Here is a 27899-nt window from a genome sequence, read left to right on the forward strand (position 1 = left end):
TTTGCATTTCAGGCTGAGGGTGTCATCAGTTTAAGGAATGCCTGATGTAAATATTGAGTTCCTTTCTAAGGAGCTGGAACAAATGTGGTTGAATTGTGGGGCTTGACTACAGGCAATGAATCATGTAGTGCTGCCCCCCCCCTTTGACCACTTCAAAATTGCTGGTGGTCTTAGCAGATCAACTTATGATTTTCCTGTCTGGTGTTTAGCAATTGTAGATGCTAAAGATTTAAAACATGACTATTCTAATGCAGTGGATTTGCCTGCCATACTATTGTTCCTTTTTATAAACCAACCACTCCCGCTCAGGCTCAGCATGAGAGTGAGGAGGCTTTGTTGATATCTCAAGGGCCTACGACTTTTTGGCCCAGATCAGGCGTAGCCAATGTTGTGCTTTCCAGTTTGCTTTGGACTGCAACTCTCACCAGCCCCAGGCAACATGGCCCGTGGTCAGGAATGAAGGGAACTACCCTGAGTCTGTGTGGCTCATTTGACATCAACGTGAAACTGAGCCTTTAATGTCACTGGCTCAGTCACGTGGAATGCTCTTCCAATAGAGATCCAACAGGTGTTTGCAGAAAACTTTTATGTGCTGCCAACACTTATAGAGTCAACAAAGAAACATAGTTGGCTCGTGATCTGTTTTTAAATTCTTATATGCCTTTTAGTGTCTCTGTGTGTGTCTGTGACAGCTTATGGTATACAATTATTTTTTAAAAATAAAAAATAATATGGAACCCACAACATCTGGATAGCATCGCATTGCCTACTCACCTAGGTGATGAAGGTGTTATTGATCTATGTCAGATAGAGAACAGGCTTTGGGGTTGTTTGTTTGTTTGTTTTCCACCCATCTGGCTGGGTTTTCCCAGCCACTCTGGGCGGCTTCCAACAAAATATTAAAATACAATATTGTGTCAAGCATTAAAAGCTTCCCTTAAACAGGGCTGCCTTCAGATGTCTTCTAAAAGTCTGGTAGTTGTTATTCTCTTTGACATCTGGTGGGAGGGCATTCCACGGGGTGGGTGCCACTACAGAGAAGGCCCTCTGCCTGGTTCCCTGTAACTTGGCTTCTTGCAGCGAGGGAACCGCCAGAAGGCCCTCGGCGCTGGACCTCAGTGTCTGGGCAGAACGATGGGGTGGAGACGCTCCTTCAGGTATACTGGACTGAGGCTGTTTAGGGCTTTAAAGGTCAGCACCAACACTTTGAATTGTATCTGGAAATGTACTGGGAGCCAATGTAGCTCTTTCAAGACTGGTGTTATGTGGTCTCGGCAGCCCCTGCCAGTCACCAGTCTAGCTGCCGCATTCTGGATTAGTTGTAGTTTTTGGGTCACCTTCAAAGGTATCCCCACATAGAGCACATTGCAGTAGTCCAAGCGAGGGATTGCAGTAGTCCAAGCGAGCATGCACCACTCTGGCGATACAGTCTGCAGGCAGGTAGGGTCTCAGCCTACATACCAGATGGAGCTGGTAAACAGCTGACCTGGACACAGAATTGACCTGTGCCTCCATGGACAGGCTGTGAGTCCAAAATTACTCCCAGGCTGTGCACCTGGTCCTTCAGGGGCACAGTTACCCCATTCAGGACCAGGGGCTGAAGACAGCAGGCCCTGAAGGATAATACAGTTTTGAGCACCTTATGGTTTATCTTCCCCAGGACACCTCCTGAATGTGAGCATCAGCAGCCAAGGCCGCTCTGACTACCTCCTCTTGACCTGGGAAAGGCCCTCTGGAGGTGTCCGGGGCTTTTCACTAGCCCTTTATGACTTCAAGACAGACTCTTTGCTGCAGAATGGATCAGCTGGGCTCGATGCCACCAGTTTCGACTTCCAGGGCTTGCTTCCTGGGACACGATACAGCATTGAAGTCACCGCGCTGCTGGTGTGTGCACGGAACTACAGCAGGAGAGTCACTGGGCAGACAGGTAAGTGGGAGCCAAAAGCATCTACTTTGCCATGTGAGGCTATTCTGAGCATAGAGTTGGTTTATATTTGGAAATATGGACATTGCCTTTTCTCGCTTTCATTCACACACTCAAGACTCTGCATGCCACATTGTGTAATGGCGGCCTCCTCTTGACATTCCTGGCTGTGTGCTTTCTTCAAAAGTTGAAAGTGCTCACTTCTATAATAATAATAATCATAATTTTATTGTTTATACCCCACCCATCTGGCTGGGTTTCCCCAGCCACTCTGGGCGGCTTGCAGCAAAATATAAAAAATAATAACGTTTCATACATTAAAACCTTCCCTGAATAGGGCTGCCTTCAGATGTTTTCTAGCTTACTGAACAAGTAAAAGAACAACTCAGTGGGTCAGGATAGAAGCAACGAACCACCCTGGCTTGTGAGCTGCTATGCCATGGAGGAAAGTCCCACCTGGCTAGCACTATGCCTTGCACTAGTGCAGATAGTTCATAGAATCATAGAATCATAGAGTTGGAAGAGACTACAAGGGCCATCCAGTCCAGCCCCCTGCCAAGCAGGAAACACCATCAAAGCATTCCTGACAGATGGCTGTCAAGCCTCCACTATTTCATTAAGCCTTGCCCTCAAAAATCAAAGCTGCCATTTCATTGTCAAAGCTACCAGCTACCCATAAAGAAAGGAAAGGATAGCGGAGCAACCTAGGACTTTTGCTTTCATTTAATACCCTCTGCCATTCGTATCCTCCTTAGAGTCTGAAAGTACATGGCAGAAGATGCTTTTGGGAGGCTATGCATAAACGATGTGTTGCATAAACGATGGGCCAGACACACATTTTATTGGCCCAACTTGGATGTGCAAGCAGAAAAAATAGCCAGATGTTGCTGCATTTGTGCTAAATATAACATGATGTACTTGCGGTTCTACATTCAGTATTTAGCACAAATGCAGCAACATCTGGCTATTTTTTCTGCTTGCACATCCAAGTTGGGCCAATAAAATGTGTGTCTGGGTCATCGTTTATGCAACACTATACTCTCTTGTTCACAACTTCCAGGTGCTTTGCTGGGGAGGGGGAATACTTTGTTTCATTATCCATTCTCAGCATTTGCCATTTCATTCCAGAAACATCTGAATCATATAGCTAAAAGCAACATGTTGTTTTGTGCATGCAACATTGCTTTTATTAACGCTGCAATCCTAAGTATTTTCTGCTTGGAAGCAAAGTCTCATTAGTTAGAATGAAACTTGCTACCAAGTTAGTTTTCTTAAGATGGATCACAGCTTATCCTCCAAACCACTCTGCATCTTGCATCTTATTCTTTTGTACAGCTGCAGAAGGGTTTTTTTTTATCTTCCTCCCTGGCTTGCAATTTACATGATATTGAAATCAACTAAGGCAAACTGATTTGCAAACTTTCCCTGTGAATTGCACAGAAACTGAGTGCAATTGTCAGGCTCTGCAGGCATCTGGCAGCAAAGTTAACTCAGAGTTATTCCACGCCTATTCCTAATGTAATGGTACCACAACCGTCTCACAATGTCCTTGTGGACTTTGGAACAGTGGGAGCCATTAATTGCAGAAACAGCCCAAGGTTTTCTGTTGGAGCAACTGATATGGGTCGTTCTATTACAGACAAACTGTGCCCAGACAATTCTGTTACAGAGAAGTGTTTTCCAGGCTTATGGAAAATTCCTTTGATCACAGAAGTTCGTGTATCAGTCACCAGCTGAAATTTGCTGAATGCTGTGTTTTCACAAAAACTGTTCTTACCACAGCCACGCCCCTGAGGTGGTGTATGTTACCATTTAAGTGCTTTTTTATTGTCATTCAAGCTGTAGCAGAACCTCATTGCAGTTTGCATAGCTGCCAAGTTATCCCTTTTTTTAAGGGATTTTCCCTTATGCTGAATAGGCTTCCTCGCGAGAAAAGGGAAAACTTGGCAGCTATGAGTTTGTGCTTGTGAAAGTGCCTCTGAAGTGTAGCAACAACCAGGGTGGGAGCTAGGGTAGGATTGCACCTGATCCAAGCACCCACCAAAATCATAATTCATAGAATCGTAGAGTTGGAAGGAGTCCCAAGGGTCCTCTAGTCCACAACCCCAGCTAAGTATGGCCTTCCAACCTCTGTTTCAAAACCTCCAATGAAGGTAAAACATGTTATATGCATTATTTACTAAAATGAAATTTACTTTTAAAAATAATAATGCGTTAGGTGAAATTATTGGTTGTAGTAATGATTTAAATCCTGCAGATATTTAGGGTGTGTACATACTGTGTGATAATGTGCATTCGGGGCTGGATGCAGAAACCTTCTTTGGGTGCTGTACACATGACATCATCCCCATGTCATCCCTGCCCCCACACTCATGGTTGATCTGCTGAAGTGCTTATAATCCGTTTTGTGCTGAGAATGCGCTTCTCAAGTGCATGCTGCCAGCGTGTGTACACAGAGCAGGCTTTCTCAGGTCCCCTCCTATTGGGGCAGACCTTCTGGCCTTGCAGGACTGTGCCACCCCCCCTCCCCGTATTTAACTTGTCTGTGAATGAAATAGTCAAAACAGGAAGCAATATCATACCTTAGTTGCCTCTGTATGGTGGTATATCAGCACACCAGTTTCCAAAGACTGCAGAATTTTTTTTTTTAAATAAAAAGTCTGTGGACACAGTAATTCAGGAGAGTAGTGTTGCACACTAATTTTAAAACATGCCCACCTGTGTTTTACAGACAACCTGGTTAGCAGCTGCGACTTTAGATTGTGCCATTCATGGGCGTAGGCAGGGGGGGCACACCCCCCTAGAAGCAGGGCCGCTGGCCAGCCTGCCCCGCTGCCCGCCCGGTGCCGTCTCCCTTCTCCCTGGCTGGCTGTGGGGCGGGCGGAGGGAAAGCCAGGCAACCGCTTTGCGCGGCTCTGGGGCTTTCCCTCCACCTGCCCCGGCGATTGCAGAGGGGGAGGAGGGGATCGGAGCAGCCCGATTTCGGGGTGATCCTGGCTCCCCCTCGCCCCTGCCGATCGCGGAGGGGGAGGAGGGAGTCGGAGCAGCCCGATTTCGGGCTGATCCTGGCGCCCCCTCGCTCCTGCCCTCCTCCGCGATCGCCGGGGCGGGAGGAGGGAAAGCTGGCAAGGGAGAAGGGAGCCCCTTGCCCCCTGATTTTCATCCTGGCTACGCCCCTGGTGCCATTGCATAAAGGTGTGCACAATTGCAAAGTCCTATGTAAAAAAGCAGGCCATGATAAAATGGCAGCTGTGCATTTCAGAGGCAGAGTGTGTACACAGCCTTAATCTGAAAGGCAAAGCTTTGAAGCACCAGGCGCTGTCAGTTCTCCCAGTTCCAGAGTCATCAGACCTCCTAAAATAATCCATGAATATTCACTAACTGTGTCTATCCAAGTCTTGCTGTTTATCGTTTTATTATAACTGGTGTTAATGTTTTACATTATAAAATAGGGGGGGTTGACTTAAAGATGTGTTTCATGTCCTTTGCCCTAGGCACCAAGATACTTAATTCTGGCCCTGGCAACAGCCCAGCACTTCTTTACCTATAGACACCCTATTTCCTGTTTCCTGTGTCTGCATGCAGTCTTAGTTTACATAAGGCTAAGCTGAGGACTGTGAGGCTTTTAGCCTGCAATCATAGGTGCACTTTCCCAATCGCAGTGGGGTTTATTTCTGAGTAAACATTATTTGACTTTCACTGTGAAATGTTCATCTTTCAGTTCAGCAGTGGGGAACCTGTGACCCTCCAAGTGTTGTTATAGTATACAACTCCCAGCATCCCTGAGCGTTGGTTATGCTTTGTGGGGCCGATTCCAACTGCAACCCTCAGATGGGCTAGAACAGAACTCACATAAAATACTTTAGAAATCTGGTCAGGATTTGAGAGGGATAGGAGCAGGTTTGGGGATCAGGTAAATGTTCTGAAATGCTTACTGACTGGCAACTCTGTTTTGGAACCTTCCTCTTGTTTTAGCTCCCTCAGCTGTGCGGGATGTGATTCTCAGCTATGATGGCCCTTCTGTGTTGGTAGCCTCTTGGAGTGAAGCTCCTGGCGGGAAAGATGGCTACCAGCTGGTTCTGTACCACATAGACTCACAGGCACCTGCCAGGAATGTGACTCTCCCTAAAGGGGCCACCACCTTCCGCTTTGAGAGGCTGCGAGCTGGCAGTGAATATGCCCTGCAAATCACCACCCTGGCTGGATATTCCAAAGCGAGCACCAGTGCACGTCAATGGACCGGTATGGAAAGTTGCTACTCTGACCTGAGGGGGTTGTTGGAGGATAAAATCAACTCTGTAGAGACAGAAGCGTCTCCAGAAATTAATCAGATACCTGGGCGGGGCTATGTTATCTCATTGTTCCTGCATGCTCAAGGAGTAGTGAGGGGAAAAGAAAGTAAACAGGCTAATTAGCCATGCCTAAGATTAGTTTATGACACCCGTGGAGCTTATGAGGCCTGGCATTTTATCTATTTATTATAAAGTGATTTATGACTTGCCTTTCAGCTCAGTGCAGTCCCCAAGGCGACTTACAATTTAGATAGGCAATTTAGACAACTTAGTTGTCTATGGAGTAAGACTCACCTTCAAGCAGCCAGGCAGGAAAAGATGACAACCAGTCACTGGGAGACGCTGCTGCTGGCACTCAGGTTCTGGTTGCCGGCTTCACATGGCCACAGTGAGAACAGGATGCTGGGCCAGATGGGACTTCAGCCAGCTCTGGTGGGGCTCTTATATCCCTAAACCAGGGGTGTCAAACTCAAATTCATCGGGGGCCGCATCAGCAGTTTGGTCACCCTCAAAGGGCCGGTTGTATCTGTAGGACTATGTGTCCACTCTTTATTATCATAAATTATTGTCACTGCATTCAATTATTACTGTTTTTTGTAATAATGTAAGTAATAACTAGCTCTGAAAGCAGAAACATAGTCAGAATAATGGCAAGTAGATATTTAAATGTACAATTATTGTACAATTTATTGAAAAATGATTTTTGGTAACTGCACTGGGTGGTGGAGGCTCGCTAGGGTTTCATGCAGGACCTTTGCAGAGCTACTAGTACCTGGAGATGCTGGGGTCCTTCTGCATGCAGGACAGATGTTCTGCCAGTGAGCCACCACCCTTCACCAAAGGGACTGGCTGAGGTTGACTCACTGGAGCTGCTCTCCTGGTTCCAGGGTTTAAGGGCCAGAAGTATAAAGCAGCATCCTATGCTTCTGAGGAGAGGGAGGGGAGGAAGGAAGGAAGGAAGGAAGAAAAGAGGGAGTGGGAGGGAGAGAGGAAGGAAGGAAAGAGGGGAGAGAAAGAAGAGTAGGAAATAAGGAAGGGAATAAAGAAGGAAAGAAAAAGAAAGAGGGAGAGAAGACAGAAAGGGAGAAAGAAGGAAGGAAGTAGAGGGAAAGAAAGAATGAGGGAGAGGAAGAAAGATGGGAAGGACGGAAGGAAGGAAGGAAGGAAGGAAGGAAGGAAGGAAGGAAGGAAGAAAAGAGGGAGCAGGAGGGAGAGAGGAAGGAAAGAGGTGAGAGAAAGAAGAGTAGGAAAGAAGGAATAAAGAATGAAAGAAAAAGAAAGAGGGAGAGAAGACAGAGATAAAGAAGGAAGGAAGGAGAGGGAAAGAAAGAATAAGAACGAGAGAGAGGAAGAAAGAAAGGGAAGGGGGGGTGGCCGCCTTGATTCAGCGCCAGAAAAGAGCGCAAAGGGACCCAGGGGCAAAAAGCATTTCCCGTGCAGCGTGAGGCAGCGGGTGTCCGTTTTAGGAGAAGTGCGTAAAGCCTCAGAGTTGCACGTTCGTGAGGCTGAGCCGCTGCTGAGCTCATGTTCATGAGGCTGAGCCGCGGCAGGAGGAGGAGGCGGCTGCCCGGGTCGGTGCCCGGCAGCACCATGCGGAGAGTCCTGAGCCTCTGGGACGCAGCAGTGCTCTGTAGCACTTTGAATCATCCTCCTCCTCCTCCACGCGGCGCTGCTGGGTGCTTTGTCTGTGCTTCAGCAGCAGCAGCAGCAGCCGTTTCCAGGCGCCGAGCCATGGCAGGAGGAGGAGGATTCAAAGTGCTACAGAGCACTGCTGCGTTGCAGAGGCTCGGGACTCTCCGTGCGGCGTTGCCGGGCGCTGACCCGGCAAGCTGCCTCCTCCTTCTCCTGCTGTGGCTCGGGGCGCTCCACGCAGCGCTGCTCCGGCCGCCTTTCTATCCCCCCCCAGCCCCAGCTGTTTGTCGGCGCTTTGTCGGCGTGGCGCTTCAGCAGCAAGGTCCCGCTGCTGGGTCCCACTGGCTGGGGCGCTCGGCGGGCCACATGACGAGGTCTGGCGGGCCGGATTTGGCCCCCGGGCCTTGTGTTTGACACCCGTGCCCTAAACTGATCATTTTCTCTTCCATTAGTCCAAAGGTGGAGAAGTTGTGGCTCTTGCTGAACTATAACTCACATCATCACTGACTGTTGGCCTTAGTGACCGGGGCTGATGTGAGCTAGAGTCCAACAACATCTGCAGGGCCACCTCTGCTTTAGGCTACCAGCGTGCCATCAAAAATTGGCGCACGTATGTGTGAGCAAGGCAAGCAAGTAAAAAATGTCAGTGGCTTAGCTGCTTTCACCGACTGACTTGTTTGCAAGGGTGCTGGAGTGTCCTCTTCTGAGGACTGGGGACTTCCATGGAGTGGGGGCATCTTTGAAAAGGGACCCCTCTTCTTGGAGCAGGTGGTTTCCTTCATCTTTCCTTTGTCCCAACAGCTCCTGTTGCCCCCAAGGCACTGGCATTCCACAGCAACTCCAGCTCCAGTCTGACAGCCTCATGGGCCAAAACAGAGGGAGCAGAATGGCTCCATCTCACTCTGCAGAACCTCCATACCGCAGCTGAGAGCAGCACAGTGTCGCTCAGGAGAGGCCTGTCCAGTTACGTCTTCCAGCACCTGCAGCCGGGCACCCCCTATCGCCTAGAGATCAGCGCAGCAGCTGGGCTTCACATGATAGGGGGGCCCAATGTCACAGCTTATACATGTGAGTATGCAGCAGATTACTGTTCAAGGCACTTGGAAGTCAGGTAGGCAGGCCTAAACTAGAATGAGAGGCTACTTTGAGCCTATGAAACAGAATAAGGCAGGGTTACAATAACAGGTAGTCCTTATCCTGAGAGACCTAGAAGCTTGATCTGTGTCGGTTTAATAGGGATAACTAAAACACATGAAATAAAGGCTGTGAAATAAAGACAGTCATATTGTTCTTTTTGTATTATTCTGTGTTTGTGTATACCTACTGTAATAGAGGCTCCATACTTTATTTTCTGAATACATGAACAAGAGGCATTGTGTTTTACATTACCAAAGCTGTGCAGATAAAGTTGAGAATTTCCAGAAGTCAGTCAGACTTTTTCCAGTCAGTAGGTGTGTTCTTAGTGCAGGAGGGTCCTTCAGATCCCAATGACCGTTTCTAAAAGGCCATCCCTATATTCCAGTTGACTAGCTTTCGTGTTTGGGGAATCCAAGCTACCTGCAAATCGAGCCTTTGGTTTTCTCCTCACTTGTATTATGCAAAGCAACTAAATTCATTCCCTTCCTTTGAAGTATGGGTTTTCCTTACATCAACTGTAGTTGCCGTCAGGGAGACTTGACATTGTGTGTGTAAATGTTCATTCAAAATATTCCCCTATTTCTCATAGAACTCAAGAGCAGAGCAGCTACACCCCAAACGTTCCCCTTTATTTACATCACATTCAGATATGCATCTGAAATAGATGTCAAACCTCCAGTATGGTGCTCCACTTATCAGTGCTACCTTGACCCTTCAATTATCCTAAGAGCTGAGATGGAGAACTCTGAATCATTTGAGCAGCTGAGGGTTTGGAAAGCTATCACAGTCTGTTTCCTGGTTATTCCTAAAGCACCTAAAATGATATGTTGTCTCTGAATTAAGAAAGACATAAGCTCTGTCCATTACCACATCACACTTTTCCAACCTGGTGCCCTCCAAACTACAACTCACATCAGCCCCGGCCAGCATGACCAATAGTCAGGGATGATCATCGCTGTAGTCCAATACATCAGGACAGTACCAGGTTCAGGAAGGCTGACAATACCCTGTTTCATGGCAATTCATTAATGGTGAACTTTCAATTTTTCCCCAGACCCCCTGAAACCAACCAATGTGAGCTTGGTCAACAGTGGCAAAAATAACACTTTGAAAGCAACATGGAACTCACCAGCTGGAGGAAGAGAGTACTATCTGGTGATTCTGCAGGAAGGGGAGAGCAGGACACCTGTCAGAAATGTATCGGTGGCAAGGAACAGCACACAGGTCACCTTCCAAAGCCTGAGCCCTGGGAAAAGCTACATTGCCTTGGTGACCGCTGTTGCTGGACCCCATAAAGCATCTACAAAGAGCATCTCTGCCTGGACATGTAAGCAGGGCTTGAAGTTCAGATCCTGCCGGGAGACAGTGGCTCCTATAGAAATGCTCTGATATTGGTTTTGGGTGGGAGGGTATTTCAGTTACCTGACTGAAAGGAATCCTGGTAAAGTGAGGACACACAGGGAAGAATTCAAGATAGCTTTAAGGAGATCACTCTGTCAGTGCAAGCATTTCTACTTGCTGGATGGAATTATCTCCCCACTCCTCTCCTCCCCCACACCATTCTGGGGCTTCTCCCAACCCCCCACCCCTGAGCCAATTGGAGATTGCGCTAGTGGGGACCCGTTAGTTGACTCCAGCCCTCACTGTCTTCAGCGCCAACACTGATGCTTCATCAATCTCAACCTAAGGGACCATGGAAAGAGGTTCCTTCATCACAGGGTCATAGGGTATGGTTCAAAGGCAAATGAGAGCACCAGCTTGCTGAAGCTAAGCAGGTTTGGGTATGGATGGGTGACTGCCTGGAAACCACATGTGCACTGCCTTGGTTTCCATAATGGGAGAAAGGCAGGATAGAAATCCAAGATTTTTGTTTGTTTAACATTCCCAACCATCTGTCAGGGTCAATGAAGAGAGACTTCCAGAGAACAGTTCTCTGTCTTGGCTGGGGCTTTAGTTATTATGTGTTAGACAAAACAAATACCAGTATTTTGAGTTGACCTGAAGAGGAGACTATTCTGATAATTATGGAAGCTGGGGTGGGAGAAACATCACAATGAGTCTTCTGGGAAAGGGTTGTGGTTTTTTGGTCACCCTTTCATTCTACACTCCCAAATAGGTGCTCCCCACTTTGGATCAACCCAGACCTTTAATAGAAGGCACTGTGCATAATTTTGTGTCTGTCTTTCCCCCTTCCAGATCCTGCAGCTCCGCCAGGTGGGAGCTTGTCGAGCCAAGGCAGTGCCCACATGCTCCGTGCCCACTGGCAAGAGGCGCCTGGGACTGGCTACGTGGCAGCATTGTACACCACGGAACCCCACATGCTGGTGCAAAACAGATCTGTGCCTAAGAATTATAACAGTCTGCGCTACGAAGGGTTAATACCAGGCACTCGCTATTCCTGGGAGATTTCCACTATTGCTGGGCCCTACATCTCCCCGCCCCTCATCCTTAGCAACTGGACATGTAAGTGCCATGGGAAGACCAATAAGCTGTCATGCACACGGTTACCAGGTCCAGGCCTTAAGAATTTCCTTGGGTAATTGAAGGGGAAAGGGAGATGCCGCTGAAGTGGGAAAGGGGTCTGGGTGAGTGCAAGAGAAACAGCTGGGCCCTGTCAAAGATCAGTCACCCCCAAGGCCCTGGAGCTTAGTGAAGAGGTGATTTTAGAGCTGAAAGGCTCACGATCTCTTTTAGAACTGGTAGCACTGGACTGACATTTCACACTTTTGCCTTTATCATCACCATCACCACCTTTTCATTTGTGTGCTGCCTTTCCACTTATGCTCAAAGCAGCTGACAGCAATACACCACAAAATCAACAAGAACTATTTCACAATAATGAAACAGCAGCATGTAACAACATTTCAACATTTTAGTACTGTGAATATAGGCAGCATTACACCTCCTGGTGGAAGCAAAAGTAATGAGGGAGTTTGAACAGTTTCACCTTAGTCCTAGCCACTGCTGCTACGTCCTCAACAAATTAGCAAATAATAAAGTCGATCTGATCAAATCTCAAAGCCTCAGCTTCCCCAAAGGACCGCTGCATCTTTGGTGTCATTATTCAGGCAGCATTAAGGCTTCCAAAGGCAAAGGGGTGAAGAAGCTGGAGACAAACCTTAAAAATGCCTGAAATTCTCCTCCTCCTTTCAGATCCTTTGCCTCCGGAGCATCTGAGCCTCAGTAATGGCGGTCATAGCACCAGGTCACTACGGGCTTCTTGGCAGAGTTCCTCTGGGGTTGGAGGCAATTATGCAGGGACTCTCTTGGAAACGAAATCCCAGATGGTGGTGAAAAATGTTTCAGCGACGAAGGGCAGGACAAATGTCACCTTTGACGGGTTGATCCCAGGGCGTCAGTATACTCTGAAGATGATGGGAGTGGCTGGACCATATCCATCCATCATTCAAACAGCCAGTGACTGGACATGTGAGTATGCCATTTTCTGGAGAAGTAGTTGAGGGTTCTCCCAGCAAGTTCTGTCCCTGGTTGATTTCCACTGAGTCTCCCTATTTACCCAGAATTCTGTAGGAGAATTAGGGAAGAGGATGCTGTCTTGTCCCTTGCATCAGACAGCAAATGTCTTGGGCTGGCATTGCTGTATGGTGCTGACCAGCCACTGAGAAATCCATTTCTTTTCAGACCCTTTGCCTCCTTCATGGGTGACACTGGCTAGTAGCAGATGGTCCCCCAGTCTTGTTGCCACTTGGGACCTGGCTCCAGGTGACAGAGACCAGCTCTTTTTGCGATTCTACAGCCAGGAGCATCCTCTGCAGAGGAACATCTCAATTGGGCCAGGCATGCAGAATTTCACTTTCGAGGGCCTTCTTCCTGGCAACCAATACTTCTTGGAGGTTATAGCACTGGCAGGACTATACCGGGCTTCAGCACAGGTGGTCTCTGCATGGACATGTGAGTATCAAAAGAATTTCTGAACAGTGTAAGGCCTCAATAGTGAGACTTTCTTAAGCTTCCAGCATTTGGTGCAATCTCAGTCTCTTGTTAACCCCAAGAATAGCAGATGCTCCAAGTGTCCCTATTTTCCAGGGACGTCCCTGATTTAGAGAAGGTGCCTCAATTTCTGATTTGATCCCAGAATATCCCACTTAGGATGCCCCTATTTTCATTGAAGAAATATTGGACAGTATGGACTTATCCAACCACCAAGCCATCTGAAGGCAATCCTGTATAGGGAAGTTTGTTTGTTTTTGATTTTTAAAAAGCATGTAATGTTTTTATATATGTTGCAAGCTGCCCAGAGTGCATGTGTGGGGTAGATGTGTGGGGTATAAATAGTAAAATTATCATTATGGAATGGGATGTCCCTATTTCCATCGGAGAAATGTTGGAGGGTATGGAATAGGCTGAGTAAAGTAGCATTGGAACAAAATTATTTGAGTGTCAATAATGCACTGCTGGTTAAACCACAGAATGTGTAAATCTAGGAATTTAGCAAGCAGGTGGCAAAAGCCTCATGGTGATGTCATGCAACCCAAGATGCCACAGTGATACATGTCACATTAAAGCTAGCACAAAATGCCTCTGTGAAAGCAGCTATGTGCCTGCTTCCTTACTCCACCATGATGTCCCTCCCACACACCATTTTTGTTGCAACCACAGATCCTCTATCTCTGGCTAATGTCAGTGTGAAAAGCAGCCAGAGCCCCCAGCAGCTGACTGTGAGCTGGATGGAATCAGGAAGAGGACGAGAGTACTGGGTGCAGCTCTACTTGGGTGAATCTCTCTCCGTTATCCGGAATGTTTCAGTGCCACATGGAGCTACCCAGGTGACCCTCGATAGCCTGGTGCCAGGGACTCAGTACCGGGTTGAGATTATCTCCAGAGCTGGACCACACCACATTTCCTCACAAACAGCCATTGGCTACACAGGTACATTGTTCCTCCCTTCTTTCTTTTCTCCCAGGCCAAACATTCTAGTTAGGTTCGCACTCAACACTAAGCCAAATGTGTTTGTTGACATTCATACACAGACTTTATGCTTACTGTGGTTTACAGTCTAAAATATTGACTTGCAATCTGAAATATCATAATGCAGAAGGGAACATGGGGAGGGGAGGGAATCAAAGTGTTGTATCCATCTAAAACAGTCATATTCAGAATGAGCCCGCTTAAATCAATGAACTTAAGTTAGCCAATATTGATTTCGGTGGATCTGACGTATCAGGTACAACCCCCAACTTTTCCTTAGTATAACTTAATGACCTGGTGGAATGGCCACTGACAAAGGCAAATTGCAATGGGAGGAACAAATGGGCATTGGCTCCAGCTAAGCCTCTTGCCTCCTTAGAGTCGTGTTGACTCTTGTTCTTATTTCATGATTACTTTTTACTCTGACATTTTGTGGTACTAGCTGATGTCTCAGGTTCTTGCCTTGCCTGTGGGGTTGTTCAGAACTTATTTGCTGCTGTTTCCCTCCTGTATTTGTTGTATGGCTTGTGTGTCATATCTCAAAGGACTTAGAAACTTTAGAAAAGTTGCCAGGGGTTGCACAACATAGAAATCAACAAGACGGCTGTCCCCTCAGGCATGACTGTGTTCTCTGTCAACAGTTCTTTCCTGAAACCCCTTGTGGTTCTCCTTATAGTGCCCTTGATGCCCCTTGCCCTGAGGGTGACCAGCCACAGCTCCTCAATGTTGACAGTGCAGTGGAAGGCCCCAGCTGGACAGAGAGATGGCTACATGGTCTCCGTGTCTGAAGAGGACTCCACAGCTACCAGAAGCCACATGGCTGTGGATAAAGCCAGCACTAACCTCACCATAGAAGGGCTAACCCCAGGCATATGCTACCTCGTTGCAGTGTGGTCACTGGCTGGACCGTACAGCTCCACATCTCGGAACAGCACGGCCTGCACAGGTGAGTCAGGTGGACAATCCAGTGGGAGGAGAGGGTGTTACATCTTGGATGGCAGAAGATCTGTGAGAAATAATTGAACCCATGCAGCTGATGATAGCGAACATTGTTACGGAGTTACATCTGAATGAATTCTGATGCAAAAGACTTGAGCAGGTTTGGATGGTCCCTGCAGCATGAGTCAGACACTAGATCTGCAGTAACTGTCAGATATCTTCATACTCTGCTTTCGTGTAGCCATTGCATAGACTGATCTTCTCCTTAGCGCCGGGCTTGTGATTAGCAGAAGTTGACTACTGCTCCAGCTGTATCACTGTGAGATGTGTGGGGTGTTGCTGTGCCATGGGAATCAAAGGCCCTTTGTGTCTGAATGTACCCTCTTCTTCTTCTTTTCCGGAAGCCCCTGCTGCTCCTGTGAACCTGACCCTGAGTAACATGGGCAACTCTTCTGTGCTATACACAGCCTGGGGAGAGCCTCCAGGAGGAAGAGACCACTACCGGATGGTCCTGTATAGCCTAGTGCCTCCAGGCATGGAAAGAGTTCAGGTTGTGCGGCCAGGCACCCAGGACTTCCTCTGGACGGGTTTGCCATCAGGAAGCCAGTTTGCTGTGCAGGTCATCACGGTGAAAGGCCAAGCTGAGGCCCCTTCGACCATTGCTGTTGAGTGGACATGTAAGTCTGACAGGCTAAGTCCCACCCCAAGGTTGAGGAATTACCATCTGTTACCATCTGCCATGCAGCTTCCTTGTACAGTTCTAGCCCTACAACCTCTTTTCTCTTCTTCAGTGGCCCATTTCATCTCTTCTCTCCTGGGTCTAGAGCTGAACTGAAATTTCTCAGAAGACTTTTCTTTCCTGAGAAAATTTCTGAGATTTTTCTTGTTCTTGCCTCCCTAGAAAAAGACCAGATGTGAGCCTCACATCTGAGAAAGTGTTGTTGAATTTCTACTTGGAGGAATTTGATGGCCTACACCCCAAAATTTCTGTGCACTTATAAGATGGATAATTTTGAAAGACCACTTGCACTCGCCTCAGCTCATCCTTGACCCTATCATTCACTCTGTTTAATTGCCCCCTTACTAAATTCCACATGATAAAACAGAAGGATTTCCCCTCATGTTGAGGTATTACTAGCCTGGACCATCTTGCCTCATTAGAGGGAAGGAAATGTGAGAGGTTTGGGGAAGTGGAAAGGCTTGTTCTTCTCTAGACGTGTGGCTCACATGGGGGAGATATGTGGACAGTCACTGAATCACACAGGTCACAATCACACACACAATATATAATACCTATCCTTTCTATGTGTGTATGCAGACATCTTCCCAGCATTTGACCAATTGCATGCACAGAGATTTCTCCAGAAGATCCAAAATGGCGGCAGGGATGAGACATAAGACTCTCTGATCTATGTTATATAGAAAGGTGGACTGAATCAGGTGCTTCAAAGTTTTTTGGCCCTTAAATTGGTTTTAAAAATGTCTTGAGAAAGGTTGAGTTGGACTTGGACCAATCTTTAATTCTCTCTTCCTGCCTGAGCTATTATTGATAGTTTAGTCCTGTCTGCATGCTATGCCATGCAGATCCCATTGGATAATTATGATAGTTCCATATATTGCAGCTACAATAAGCAGCCTGTTCCTTCAGTCACTGCCCTTTATTTTCTCATGCAAGTTCTTACTATTTCACAGCTCCTCTGCCTGCGACCTCTGTGCAAATCAGGAATGAAAGGCACCCACACCAGCTGAGTGTGGCTTGGACACCAGCCTCTGGTAGACTGGATGGCTACGAGTTGAACTTGTATCGCTCAGGATCTGGTACCACAGCAGCACAAACATCTCTGGGGACAGATGCCACCAGTTTCACCTTCTCAGGTCTGACACCAGGAGCCAAATACTTCTTTGAGATCATCTCAAAGGCAGGACCCTATAGGACTTCAGCAGGGAATGTCAGTGACTGGACAAGTGAGTAGCTCAGGCTGACACCTGCCATTTCAATCTGAATGTCAATTTCTCTGTGGGAGGGAAACAGTCAGCAAAACAACCTTTCAATTCATTCCAAGCAGAGTGTTGCAGCCTGCTGTGAAAGAAAGCAGCACTGTGGCATTTAGGAGACAAAACGATGAGGCTGCCTGGCTGCTCTTATCGCCCAGGAAACAATCCTATCATTGCCTCTGCCACCTCAGGAGGAAGACACAGGAAACCAGAAATGGGATTAACTGGGTTCACCCGTTTTATTCACATGAACAACTCTGATCTGCAATTTCATTTAAAACAGCCCCACCTTCTGGGTGCAGGCCAGCCTCAGATTAGTAATTTTGCCCTTCACAGCCTGCACACTTCAATAGCATGCCTTGAGCCAGGACACACTTCACTAGCATAGCCTTGAGCCAGGGCACAATGGAGTCAAAGAGACCATCAGAGTCCAAGGGTTAGCAAAGTTTGTCAGGGCCCACTGCAAGGAGTTAGTTTGGATGAATCTCTCTTCACCACTCTGAAGGGAGCCTGTGGGTGCTCACCTCAACCTTCCTCAACCCAATTCCCTCCAGGTGTTTCAGCCCCAGCCAGCATGGTCAATGGAGTTGTAATCAAAAACATTGGAGGGACCAGGTTGGGGAAGGATATCTTTTGCTTTCCTTCTTACTGTAACCCTACACAAAGTCTCCCATATGTGACTTAGGGAATCTGCTAACTTTTAATACAGCAAACGTATTAATACCCAACAGAGAAGAAGTGGAGGGGGACATTTTCATGGCTGATCCAGGGTGCTTTTCTCTTCTGGTATTGCCTTCTTCTTAGGTCCTCTGCCTCCTCACACAGTGCATCTGTCAAACAAAGGGCAGACTGACAAGCTAAGCGCTTCCTGGGGACGCAGCGCAGGAAACCAAGATGGCTACGTACTAACACTCTATTACGCTGGATCAGGCACTGTGGCATCCAAGACATCTGTCATGAAGGATGCTACTAATTTCACCTTCATTGGCCTGAATCCAGGAAGTAAATATTTGCTAGAAGTTGCTGCTGTGGCAGGGCCTTACCAGATAGCAGCAGAGAATGTCAGTGACTGGACATGTGAGTATCCTAATGCACTTCTGTGGGTTTGTTCACACTGGAGCAAAATGTGGATTTGAACCAAGTTGACTCCCCATTAATATAGGGGTGTCCATATGGTGACCTCCCCATCCCAGCATGAATCTTTCTGCCTTTAAATGTGGGGTTTTCCCATCCTTGGAAACAGCGCCTCAGTTTAAATACCCCCCCCAGCCAGCGGATTGGCTGGCTGGAACTTTGACATGGCCAGGACCTCTGGTGCTGCTCGCTGCAATGGCGCCCGCCATGTTGCCTCACCAGAAGTCCCCAGGCATAAATCCGGGGACATTAAAATCCAGGGACATTCCGGGGACAGATTTTGTCCAGGGACAAATTGGTGAATCTGGGGACTGTCTCCGGGAACCGGGGACGTCTGGTAACCCTATCCTAATCTCAGAGCCTCTTCCAGGACGATACCACAAGCACCACTGCTCTGACTATTGAACGTCAATGACGGCTCCTCTAGACCAACTCTCTCCCTGTTTGTTTTCCCCAATCCCAAAGCAGATGGCTCTGTAGTTTTAGCATCTAACTCACCCTCTCTTGCATTGTTTTTACACCACAGATCCTTGGGTTCCCCGGAAACTCTCCATAAAGGCAGAGAAGGGAAACCCTGCACTGTCTGTGTTCTGGACAAAGCCTCTCAGCAAGCCAGAGCGCTGCCAACTGCAGCTGTGGCATCCAGGCAACAGCACCATGCTACAGAACCATGCCTTGACCCAGTGGCAGGTCCAACATGTATTCCAGAGACTGTTCCCAGGGAGAAATTACTCCGTATCCCTCAACTGCATTGCTGGACCATATACGAGCAGCTCTGAGACCGTGGTGATGCCAATAGGTAGGTATGCACTTGTCCTAGGGCAAGAGAGTGTGGCAAGAACTTGCAGGACTTTTGTTTTCTTTTTATTGCATTGGCAGTGGCAAAGTCTTAAAGACTGTGTACATGTCCCACCTTCTAATTTTCTCTGGATATAGTCTCAGAGGACTGGTATGGAAGCAGCCTCAGAGGCAATGCAATGCAACCAAACACATTTATATTATCCATTGGTGAGATTGCTCACTGCTTTCCCTTTAGTATAAAGGCTTTCTTCAACATACCCTCGGCTCTATCATTCCCTGAGGGGTTCTGGTGAATCTTTCATTCCTCCAGGAGAAAATCCAGAACTCTTTTCATCATAGGGCACTCTCATGCAACAAGCTTTGTGCTTGTCTGTCCCTTTTTAGTTACAGAAATCTTCACAATTTTGTTCCTCTTTTCATGGAGTTAACTTCACTCTTCTTATCATTTATGTAAATCCCCCCCTTGTTTGATGGGTCTGGTAGGCTACAATGTCCTACTGCTTTTAGCCTTCAAAGTCAGTTGCTCTTGGTCATTTGTTAAATTTTGCTCTGCACCCACCCCCTATATGGCAGTGGGGGAAGACCAGCTCTATAACTATTTGACAGAGGACTTAATATCATACAGAGTGGGCAGAGAAATATGATGGTAACAAAGCAACAGTATCACTGATTTTTCTTTTATAAAAGCCCCAATATTCAGTCATCCCTCTTCTTTCAGTATTAGTGTCCTGAGGAAATCTCACCTATGTGCTCCCCAGTGAAGACACAGAAGCAATTTGCTTCTATTTCCCAGAACAGTTGGGACCAAAAGAAGAAGATGTGAAAAGAGAATGAGAAACACTTACAAAAACCCAAAATACATATGTCTGCATGCAACAAACCTATAAATTATACTGCCCCTTAGAATTTATGAACATCTTGCTTATCTGAGACAAACTGTTCAGGATTTAAGATTCCGTCCTTCCCAACTAGGCCTCACCTTCTGCGCTAGGTCTGATCACCACAGCAGCAACCGTGAGGTGAAGAAGAACTACTCCCTTCTGTAACTCATGGACTTGAGAAGGTGGTGTAGGGAAATCTGTTGCAACCATTAGCCACCCTACAGTGCGTCAGAATGTGTCTTGATGCGCTGAGGGCAGTGCCCCCCAGAAAAACACACCCAGGGCCACCACGGCCCATCCCATGCTATGCTGGATGTGTGCTTGTCACAGAGACAGCCAAGCTGTGACTGCTCAAGTTTTTGTGTTGTGTCTCTCCAGAGCCCACACAGGTGAAGGACCCACAGTGTCTGCCTGACAGCACAAGTATATTTCTGAACTGGACCATCCCTGAGGGTGATATCGAGTCTTATAAGCTGACAGCAAAGAAGTTTCCCCAAGGAAGCCAGCAGCAGCCTGTGCTTCCTTTGGCTGTTTCCAGGGCTGATGTCACTCTGACAGAACTGTTCTCAAACACTTCCTATCAAATCAGCGTTAGTGCTGTGGGCAGAAATGGCATCTCGGGTCCAGCCGTGACACTGCTCTGCAATACGTCTGTGGAAGGTACGTGTCTTCCAGTCTCTCAGTTGCCACAAGTTGGAAGTGCCATAGCTTAGTGGTTGAGCAATGGCTTTGGATACAGAAGGTAACAGGCAGTGGCAGCTGGTAGATCCTGGGTGCAGTAGAGTAACTAAAAGGTAAAGGGACCCCTGACCATTAGGTCCATTTGTGACCAACTCTGGGGTTGCGGCGCTCATCTCGCATTATTGGCCGCACACGGAAACACCATTTACCTTCCCGATTGGAGTGGTACCTATTTATCTACTTGCACTTTGACGTGCTTTCGAACTGCTAGGTTGGCAGGAGCTGGGACCGAGCAACGGGAGCTCACCCCGTTGCAGGGATTTGAACCGCCGACCTTCTGATCAGCAAGCCCTAGGCTCTGTGGTTTAACCCACAGCGCCACCTGGGTCCCTAGTAGAGTAACTAGGTGAGGCCTAAGAGGATGCACAGACAGGATAGGAGGATAGTTAAGAGATGTGAAATACTGAACACTTTAAATATGTTATTTAAACTTTTTTTATATGCACACCTGCTGCTGATACCCTAATACCTCTTCCTTTCTGGCTTTCCAATGCAGTTCTCCCGCCTCCTGTGCGAATGGACACCCCCCAGTTTGACGCCAGTTCTAGAGTCATCATCTCCCCTGATATGTTCAGTGAGGAAAATGGCCTCATAGAGTATTATGGAGTTGTTGCCACCACTAATGAGTCTTGTACGTATCTGCAACCACCATGGGCCATCCTTGTGAGGGGATTCATGATGGCGCCCGTGATCATAACGTTGCAGTGCTTCTCTCTCTGTATCTCCAGTGTTGAGGCCCACCCAAGACATCATCTCCCGCACATGGTATGACCACTATTATGGGCAGGAAGACTCTTACTTGGCTCTGTTGGTGCCAAACCCATTTCATTTCAATGACAGCACCAGTCCCAAGGCCTGGCCAGTGACAGTGGGTGCAGACGAATGCAGCCGCTCTCGAAAGACCTGCAATGGAAAGCTGAAAAAAGATTCACAGTACAGGTAAGAAGATAAGAAAGTGCCTAAATGGAACACTAAAGGTCTATCAGTTCCAGCACAAAGTCATGTTCCCTGGTTCACTTGGGAAGCTCACAAGCAGGCATGATGGAAATGTTCTATCTCCAGATCCACAAGGAACTGCTAATCAAAAATATAATGCAGCCTTCCCATTACTCTTGACCAGGCATCCCCAAACTGTGGCCCTCCAGATGTTTTGGCCTACAACTCCCATGATCCCTATCTAACAGGACCAGTGGTTGGGGAAGATGGGAATTGTAGTCCAAAAAATCTGGAGGGCCGAAGTTTGGGGATGCCTGCTCTTGACCATTGGCCATGCTGGCTGGAGTGGATGGGAGCTGTGGTCCAATAACATCTGGAGGACATCATGTTGCAGAAGGCTGGTAGACTGTCTCTGCACACGGAGGTGTAAAATTAGGCAAGCTCAACTTGGAACAAACTAAGCTCATTCTTAAGTCTTATGAATCATTGTATAGCTGTTTCAGTTTAGCTCTGAAAGTGCTATAGGAATAAAATTTACCACTCAGGAAAAATTAGAATAGAATAGAATAGAATAGTGGTTGATGATGGTATACAGCCTTGAGTCATCCTTTATGTCTCATCGTAATGCTCCTTGTGGAGTCATTGGAAAAATAAGGGGCAGGAAGAGAACCATTTACACTGCTGAACTATTTGGAAGGAAGGTGAGGTATAAATGTAATAAATTAATGAATAAATGAATAAATTCTCTGTTTTGTTCTGTTATAGGTTCAGCATTGCTGCCTTCACCAGATACAGTCAACGGGCTCCTAAAGTGTCATTCACAGCATTCTCGGGTGAAATATGTCTCTTCATCTGGTTGCATTCTGGATTAATTAAGCCTCTAGTTTCTTAGCCAATTTCACTGGGTCCTTTTTGGCACCTCCTGTGTATCTTTCAAAATGATGGACAGTACAATCCTACACATGTCTATTCAGAAGTGTACAGAAGTGCAGCCTCCTTCACAATCATATTAGTATGTTAATCTTGATGCTTCCTAAACAGTGAAGTGGTGGGTGGCAGGAATTCCTGGTGAGTGCCATATGTGTGATAGCTTTCCATGTGAGGGATATTCTCATGGCTGCCTAAACCTCTGGGTAGAAAGGGAGGAGTCTCATATCAACTGTACCTTTCACTGTCTTTGTGTTCAGCGGCAGACACCTCAGCAGCCTCTGCTGCTTTATCTGCCCCAGTTGTGGCTGGGATCATTATGGGATTCCTCGTGACAGTCACAGCAATTGCTGGATGGGTCTACTGGAAACATCTGAGAGCAAGGAGGTGAGGACAATTGCAGGGGTTGCTGCTTTGGAAGGAGTGAAACAACGCAGGATTTTATTTTGGAGTTTGCCTGGAAATTAGCTGGCAAACCTTGAGTAAATCTAGGGTGCTTCCAGAAAAGAGCCTTCTTGCATTTTTTGGTCATTGCTTTCCTGTTTTTTTGTTGCATGTGGAATTCACTAATCCTTCCAAATCACAAAAGGCATTTCATTCCTTTTATGGCTTTTATTTTTGCTACCATGCCACCATTTCCCATCTACATCAATGATTATTATGGGATATAGCTGGTTTTGTCCTACCTCTCCCTCCCATATTCCCTCCCACAAAAAAATGCTTTCTTTCCGAGCACATAATGGCCCTAGATAGATTCTCTGCATGTTTCTAAAATACACACATTCATAATATCCAACAAGTGAGAAACTATGGGCAGGTTCCAGCTAACAATTCCCGCTAGAAGAAACACATGCAACGACTTCCACCATCCCTGGTCCACCCCCCCCTATTGACTTGCGGGGAGCAGGGAAACCCCCAGGGCAGTGTACGAGGCAAGGAAAGGGGTGGGGTTCATTCAATCTTGCACTGACAGAATAACCAATAGCATGTGGCATTGAAAATGCCCCCCGTACCCCAAGCACACTTGTGTTTCCTCAACACATAGAAGTTTGGGAACACATGTAGTTCTCCCCTTAGGTAGGAGAGTCAGCAGTAAACAAGATGCTTGTCTCCCTACTAGGAATTAACCACCTGCATGTATGTGCCTTGCTTTCAGAATGAAAAAAGGTAACATCCCCCAAGAAATGGCCACATACAGCCCAAGGTGAGTGAAGCTACTCTCGTGTCTCCCCTGCTGACTTAGTGTCATCTTCTGCCACAGCATAGGCAACAAGCCAGGCTTTGGGGCAGGAGGAGTTGTGGGTCTGGCCATTCCAGTCTATCCTGGCAAGGAGGTGTTGTGGCACCAGCTCTCCCTCTAGGGCTCATCACATGGGATTTCAGCTTGCTTTAGGCTGAGTTGGTTTTACTTCTATGTTAGTCCCAGAAAATGAGGCACAACATTTAAATGAACAACTTCCTTCCTACCTCTTGTCCTGCAAGAGCAGGCATCCCCAAACTTCGGCCCTCCAGATGTTTTGGACTACAATTCCCATCTTCTCCGACCACTGGTCCTGTTAGCTAAGGATCATGGGAGTTGTAGGCCAAAACATCTGGAGGGCCGCAGTTTGGGGATGCCTGTGCAAGAGAGAGCCAGTGTGGTGTAGTGGTTAAGAGCGGTAGACTCGTAATCTGGGGAACCGGGTTCGCATCTCCACTCATCCACATGCAGTTGCTGGGTGACCTTGGGCTAGTCACACTTCTCTGAAGTCTCTCAGCCCCCCACTCACCTCACAGAGTGTTTGTTGTGGGGAAGGAGGGGAAAGGAGATTGTTAGCCGCTTTGAGACTCCTTCGGGTAGTGATAAAGCGGGATATCAAATCCAAACTCCTCCTCCTCTTCTTCTTCTTCTTCGAGGAGATTCCTGTAGGGATGGGTGAATCTTCTGCAAAAGTTTTTTTATGTGATAAAATGCATTTGAGTATGCTATTTTCAGTAATATGTGAATCTCAATTTCCCCTGGCATGTGCATTTTGTACATGTTACTTGGCTGGAGAACTGCATTGCAGAATTCAGAGAAGGGTGAGTTTCCACGAAGGATGGCTCTGTTTCAGTTCATGTATTATTTCAGAATGTGTATTAGGTAGATAAGCATTTCTCCCCCATGCTTAGATTCATGCCGTACCTTGAAACTGAAGAAGTGTGCATGCACACGAAAGCTCATACCAAAATAAAAACTTAGTTGGTCTTTAAGGTGCTACTGAAGGAATTTTTTTATTTTACTTGAAACTGAAGTTATGGTGAATTCTCATTTCAAACAATGGGCAGATATCCTCCTTTGGCTACTATAACAGTTTGCCATACGCCTGCTGATATAATTTCTATTGCAAAAGAACGTTTCGTCTTCGTAATTTGAGACTTACCGGAAAGGAACCTGAATTTTTACCTAACTTGTTGTGTATATACATTGAACCACCCTCTTGGTATCTTCATTCTGCCTAAAAGAGGATCCCTGCACATCACTGCTCTCTCTGATGTGCATCTTTATTTCTTGCAGAAATACCCACCGGCCAATCCCCATACAGAGCTTCAGGCAATATTATGAGACAAGGGCAGCAAATTCCAATCATGGCTTCTCTCAGGACTTTGAGGTAAGTGCTCCCCTCTTCTTCAAATTTAATCCAGGCTGACTGTGATGCCACAGTCAGACAACATCATCATTGAATGCAGGCTGCAGAATTTCGCCAGTTTTATGCTTTTATTAGAGCTAAATTTCACTACCTATGAAACGTCCATCAAAACCAAGGCAGGTGAGCATGAAATGTTTCTCCTCTCCTCCCAAATCAACATAATACTGAGTAGCGTGCAGACTCCTCTTCTTGTTACTTGGTGTCAGTAGGTGCTAGTTAACCCAGAAGGAGGAATATTTCTCTGCCAGCATATGCTGACTACTATAAATTCAGGCAGAAGAGAGGCTATGTTCATGGCGCGCCCAACCACCACTACACAGTGGTACCTTGGAAGTCGAACGCAATCTGTTCTGGAAGTCCGTTCGACTTCCAAAATATTCGGAAACCAAGACACGGCTTCTGATTGGCTGCAGGAAGCTCCTGCAGCCAATTGGAAGCCACAGAAGCCGCATCAGATGTTCGGGTTCCAAAGAACGTTCGCAAACCAGAACACTCACTCCAGGTTTGCAGCGTTCAGGATCCAAGGTACGACTGTAGCTTCAAATATTAAACAATGGTCAAACCAGAAGAGGCCAAGGTTTTAAAATAAATTCAGATAAAACCAAAATGTTGGTTGAAAACATGGATGATCAGTCGAAAAATTTGTTAGAAAAAATGTCTGGTTTGAAAATATATAAAAAAGTAAGATATTTGGGGATCTGGCTGACAGCAAGAAATTGCAACTTATTTGAAAATAATTATATTAAATTGTGGAAAGAGGTTAAGAAAGAGTTGGAGATTCAGGAGAGAATGAAGCTCTCTCTGCTAGGTACCGTAGAATTTCAGCCACTAAAATGAATTTATTGCCCAGGATGCTGTTTTTATTCTGATCAACCCCAATTCTAAAGAATTCAGGCTGCTTCAAAGAATGGAAAAACAATATTTCTAAATTTATTTGGCAGGGGGGAAACCCAAATAAATTGGCTTTCCTCTGACCTTGATACCAGACTTGAATGTGGTTTGTTTTAATTGCGATAATCTTTTGTAAGCTGCTTTGAGAGCCTCTCAGGCTATAAAGCTGGGAGATAAATATTCTAAACAAATAATAAACCCCCTATGAGATTGGCACCTGGCTCAAACTGACATAGGGGATCTTGCTGAGAAAAGTTTTCTCCTTCTGCCCCACAGGAGTTGAAGGAAGTAGGGAAAGAGCAGCCAAAAACGGAAGCTGAACTGCCTGCTAACATCTCCAAGAATCGATATCCTCATGTTCTACCATGTAAGTTTTGGACAGAATTATGTATAGCTAATTTGTCCCCTCTTCCTAGTTGGCTTATCTTGGCAAACTCCCTTCTCTGGTTGGCTTCATGCATTTTACAAATCTATTGGATGCTGCCGTTTTAGCCATTTCCTGTCCCATGAATTGTAACAGAGCTGAAAGACGGTTGGCTACTCCTTCATGCAACTTTTAGCCCCTGCCCTCCTTCTTCATCCTTTTGCCTTTTCCTCTGCCTTACACCCCACTCCTCTGCAGTAAATCCCACTATGGTGTGCATGCATGCGTCTGCATGTGTGTGAGTGTGACCACGTGTGTGAGCTGTATGCCTGGCAAATGTGTGGTGGAGTGAACGTGTGTGCGGTCTGTACATGTAAAGTTTGCACACTGATTGATTAATTATTTAATTTCTGTACCGCTTAATGGTTGGCATCTATCTGTCTCAGAAGCAGTGTGGAGGAGTGTGGTCAAGCTGTTGGATGGTTGTAACACCTGCTGTGGCTATAGAGACCAATGGCAGGAGAGACATGTTTTGTTGCAGCTGGGGCAAATGAAGGCATCCGGTTGTGCTGCTGCAGATGCACCATCTCTGCGCTTATCCCAGCCATCATTCCTCCTCTGGTCACTGCTATGGATACACAACCAGGCACTGTGGTCGTCTGCAAGGGATTCCCACACAGTGGGGTTAATGTTGCCAACTTTTGCGTCACATTTGCACACAAAAAGCAGAGAATTGGCTAAACTCTTCCACAGAGTAGCAGCAACAAACAGACAACACGGTAATGTTAGCAAAACAATGAAAAGGTAAACAACCGTGAAGTGCAAATATTTAAATGTATATGCACCAACAACCTTCACATATACAAAGAGATTCAAAAATGTGTACAAAATCTCATGCTCGAAGTCTTAAAAGTCCAGTATAAAGTGCAATAATCAAGTCCGATAATAAAGTGCTACGATGTATCATGCGTTCTTATCTCTTCCCATGCATTCTTATCTCATCCGACGGGCGGCTAGCTTCTTCCCCGTTTCATAGGAATGGTTTCCTCAGAGGGCGGACTCTTTCTTAAGTAATAAATTTGTATAAATTTATATAAGGAAACCATTCCTGTGAAACGGGGAAGAAGCTAGCCGCCCGTCGGATGAGATAAGAATGCATGGGAAGAGATAAGAACGCATGATACATCGTAGCACTTTATTATCGGACTTGATTATTGCACTTTATACTGGACTTTTAAGACTTCAAGCATGAGATTTTGTACACATTTTTGAATCTCTTTGTATATGTGAAGGTTGTTGGTGCATATACATTTAAATATTTGCACTTCACGGTTTTACCTTTTCTTTGTTTTGCAAACTCTTCCCCAGGGCTGCCAAGTTGGAACCTGGAGAATCTGATTCCACCTTTGCCTTCAGTGTACCTTCTTCCTTTGCGTGCTGTAAAGGAATATTACAGTCCTCTGTAAACAGAAAGATCAGAGGAGAGGAGCACTTACCTCAAAATCCTGAGAGAAGCCATGATTGGAATTTGCTGCCCTTGTCTCATATTATTTCCTGAAACTCTGTATGTGGATTGGACGGTGGGTAAAGACGCACATCAGAGAGAGCAGTGAATTTATATTGGTTTATATCAGGGACGTCCAACTCCCAATAGTCTGCGATCTACTCACAGTATAAAAAAACTGGCAGTGATCTACTCATTGTCAT

General features: G+C 46.5%; 1 protein-coding gene across 2 annotated transcripts in view; it reads left to right on the plus strand.

Moving 5' to 3' along the window:
• LOC118088361 (receptor-type tyrosine-protein phosphatase V) overlaps positions 1-27899 on the plus strand; it is a 57466-nt gene that overhangs the window by 10296 nt on the left and 19271 nt on the right. For both annotated transcript variants that reach the window (XM_060277196.1, XM_060277197.1), the window contains exons 3-23: positions 1661-1927; positions 5900-6166; positions 8650-8916; positions 10040-10312; positions 11182-11448; positions 12139-12414; positions 12628-12897; positions 13606-13875; positions 14591-14860; positions 15258-15530; positions 16546-16818; positions 17653-17925; positions 18509-18781; positions 20043-20324; positions 20902-21036; positions 21134-21344; positions 22107-22174; positions 22529-22655; positions 23425-23472; positions 24805-24898; positions 26105-26195. In XM_060277196.1, coding sequence (XP_060133179.1) covers positions 1661-1927; positions 5900-6166; positions 8650-8916; positions 10040-10312; positions 11182-11448; positions 12139-12414; positions 12628-12897; positions 13606-13875; positions 14591-14860; positions 15258-15530; positions 16546-16818; positions 17653-17925; positions 18509-18781; positions 20043-20324; positions 20902-21036; positions 21134-21344; positions 22107-22174; positions 22529-22655; positions 23425-23472; positions 24805-24898; positions 26105-26195 — 4575 coding nt within the window. The remainder of the gene's footprint in view (positions 1-1660; positions 1928-5899; positions 6167-8649; positions 8917-10039; positions 10313-11181; positions 11449-12138; positions 12415-12627; positions 12898-13605; positions 13876-14590; positions 14861-15257; positions 15531-16545; positions 16819-17652; positions 17926-18508; positions 18782-20042; positions 20325-20901; positions 21037-21133; positions 21345-22106; positions 22175-22528; positions 22656-23424; positions 23473-24804; positions 24899-26104; positions 26196-27899) is intronic.

The sequence above is a fragment of the Zootoca vivipara genome, chromosome 7 (assembly GCF_963506605.1).
Source record: "Zootoca vivipara chromosome 7, rZooViv1.1, whole genome shotgun sequence".
Lineage (NCBI taxonomy): Eukaryota > Metazoa > Chordata > Lepidosauria > Squamata > Lacertidae > Zootoca > Zootoca vivipara.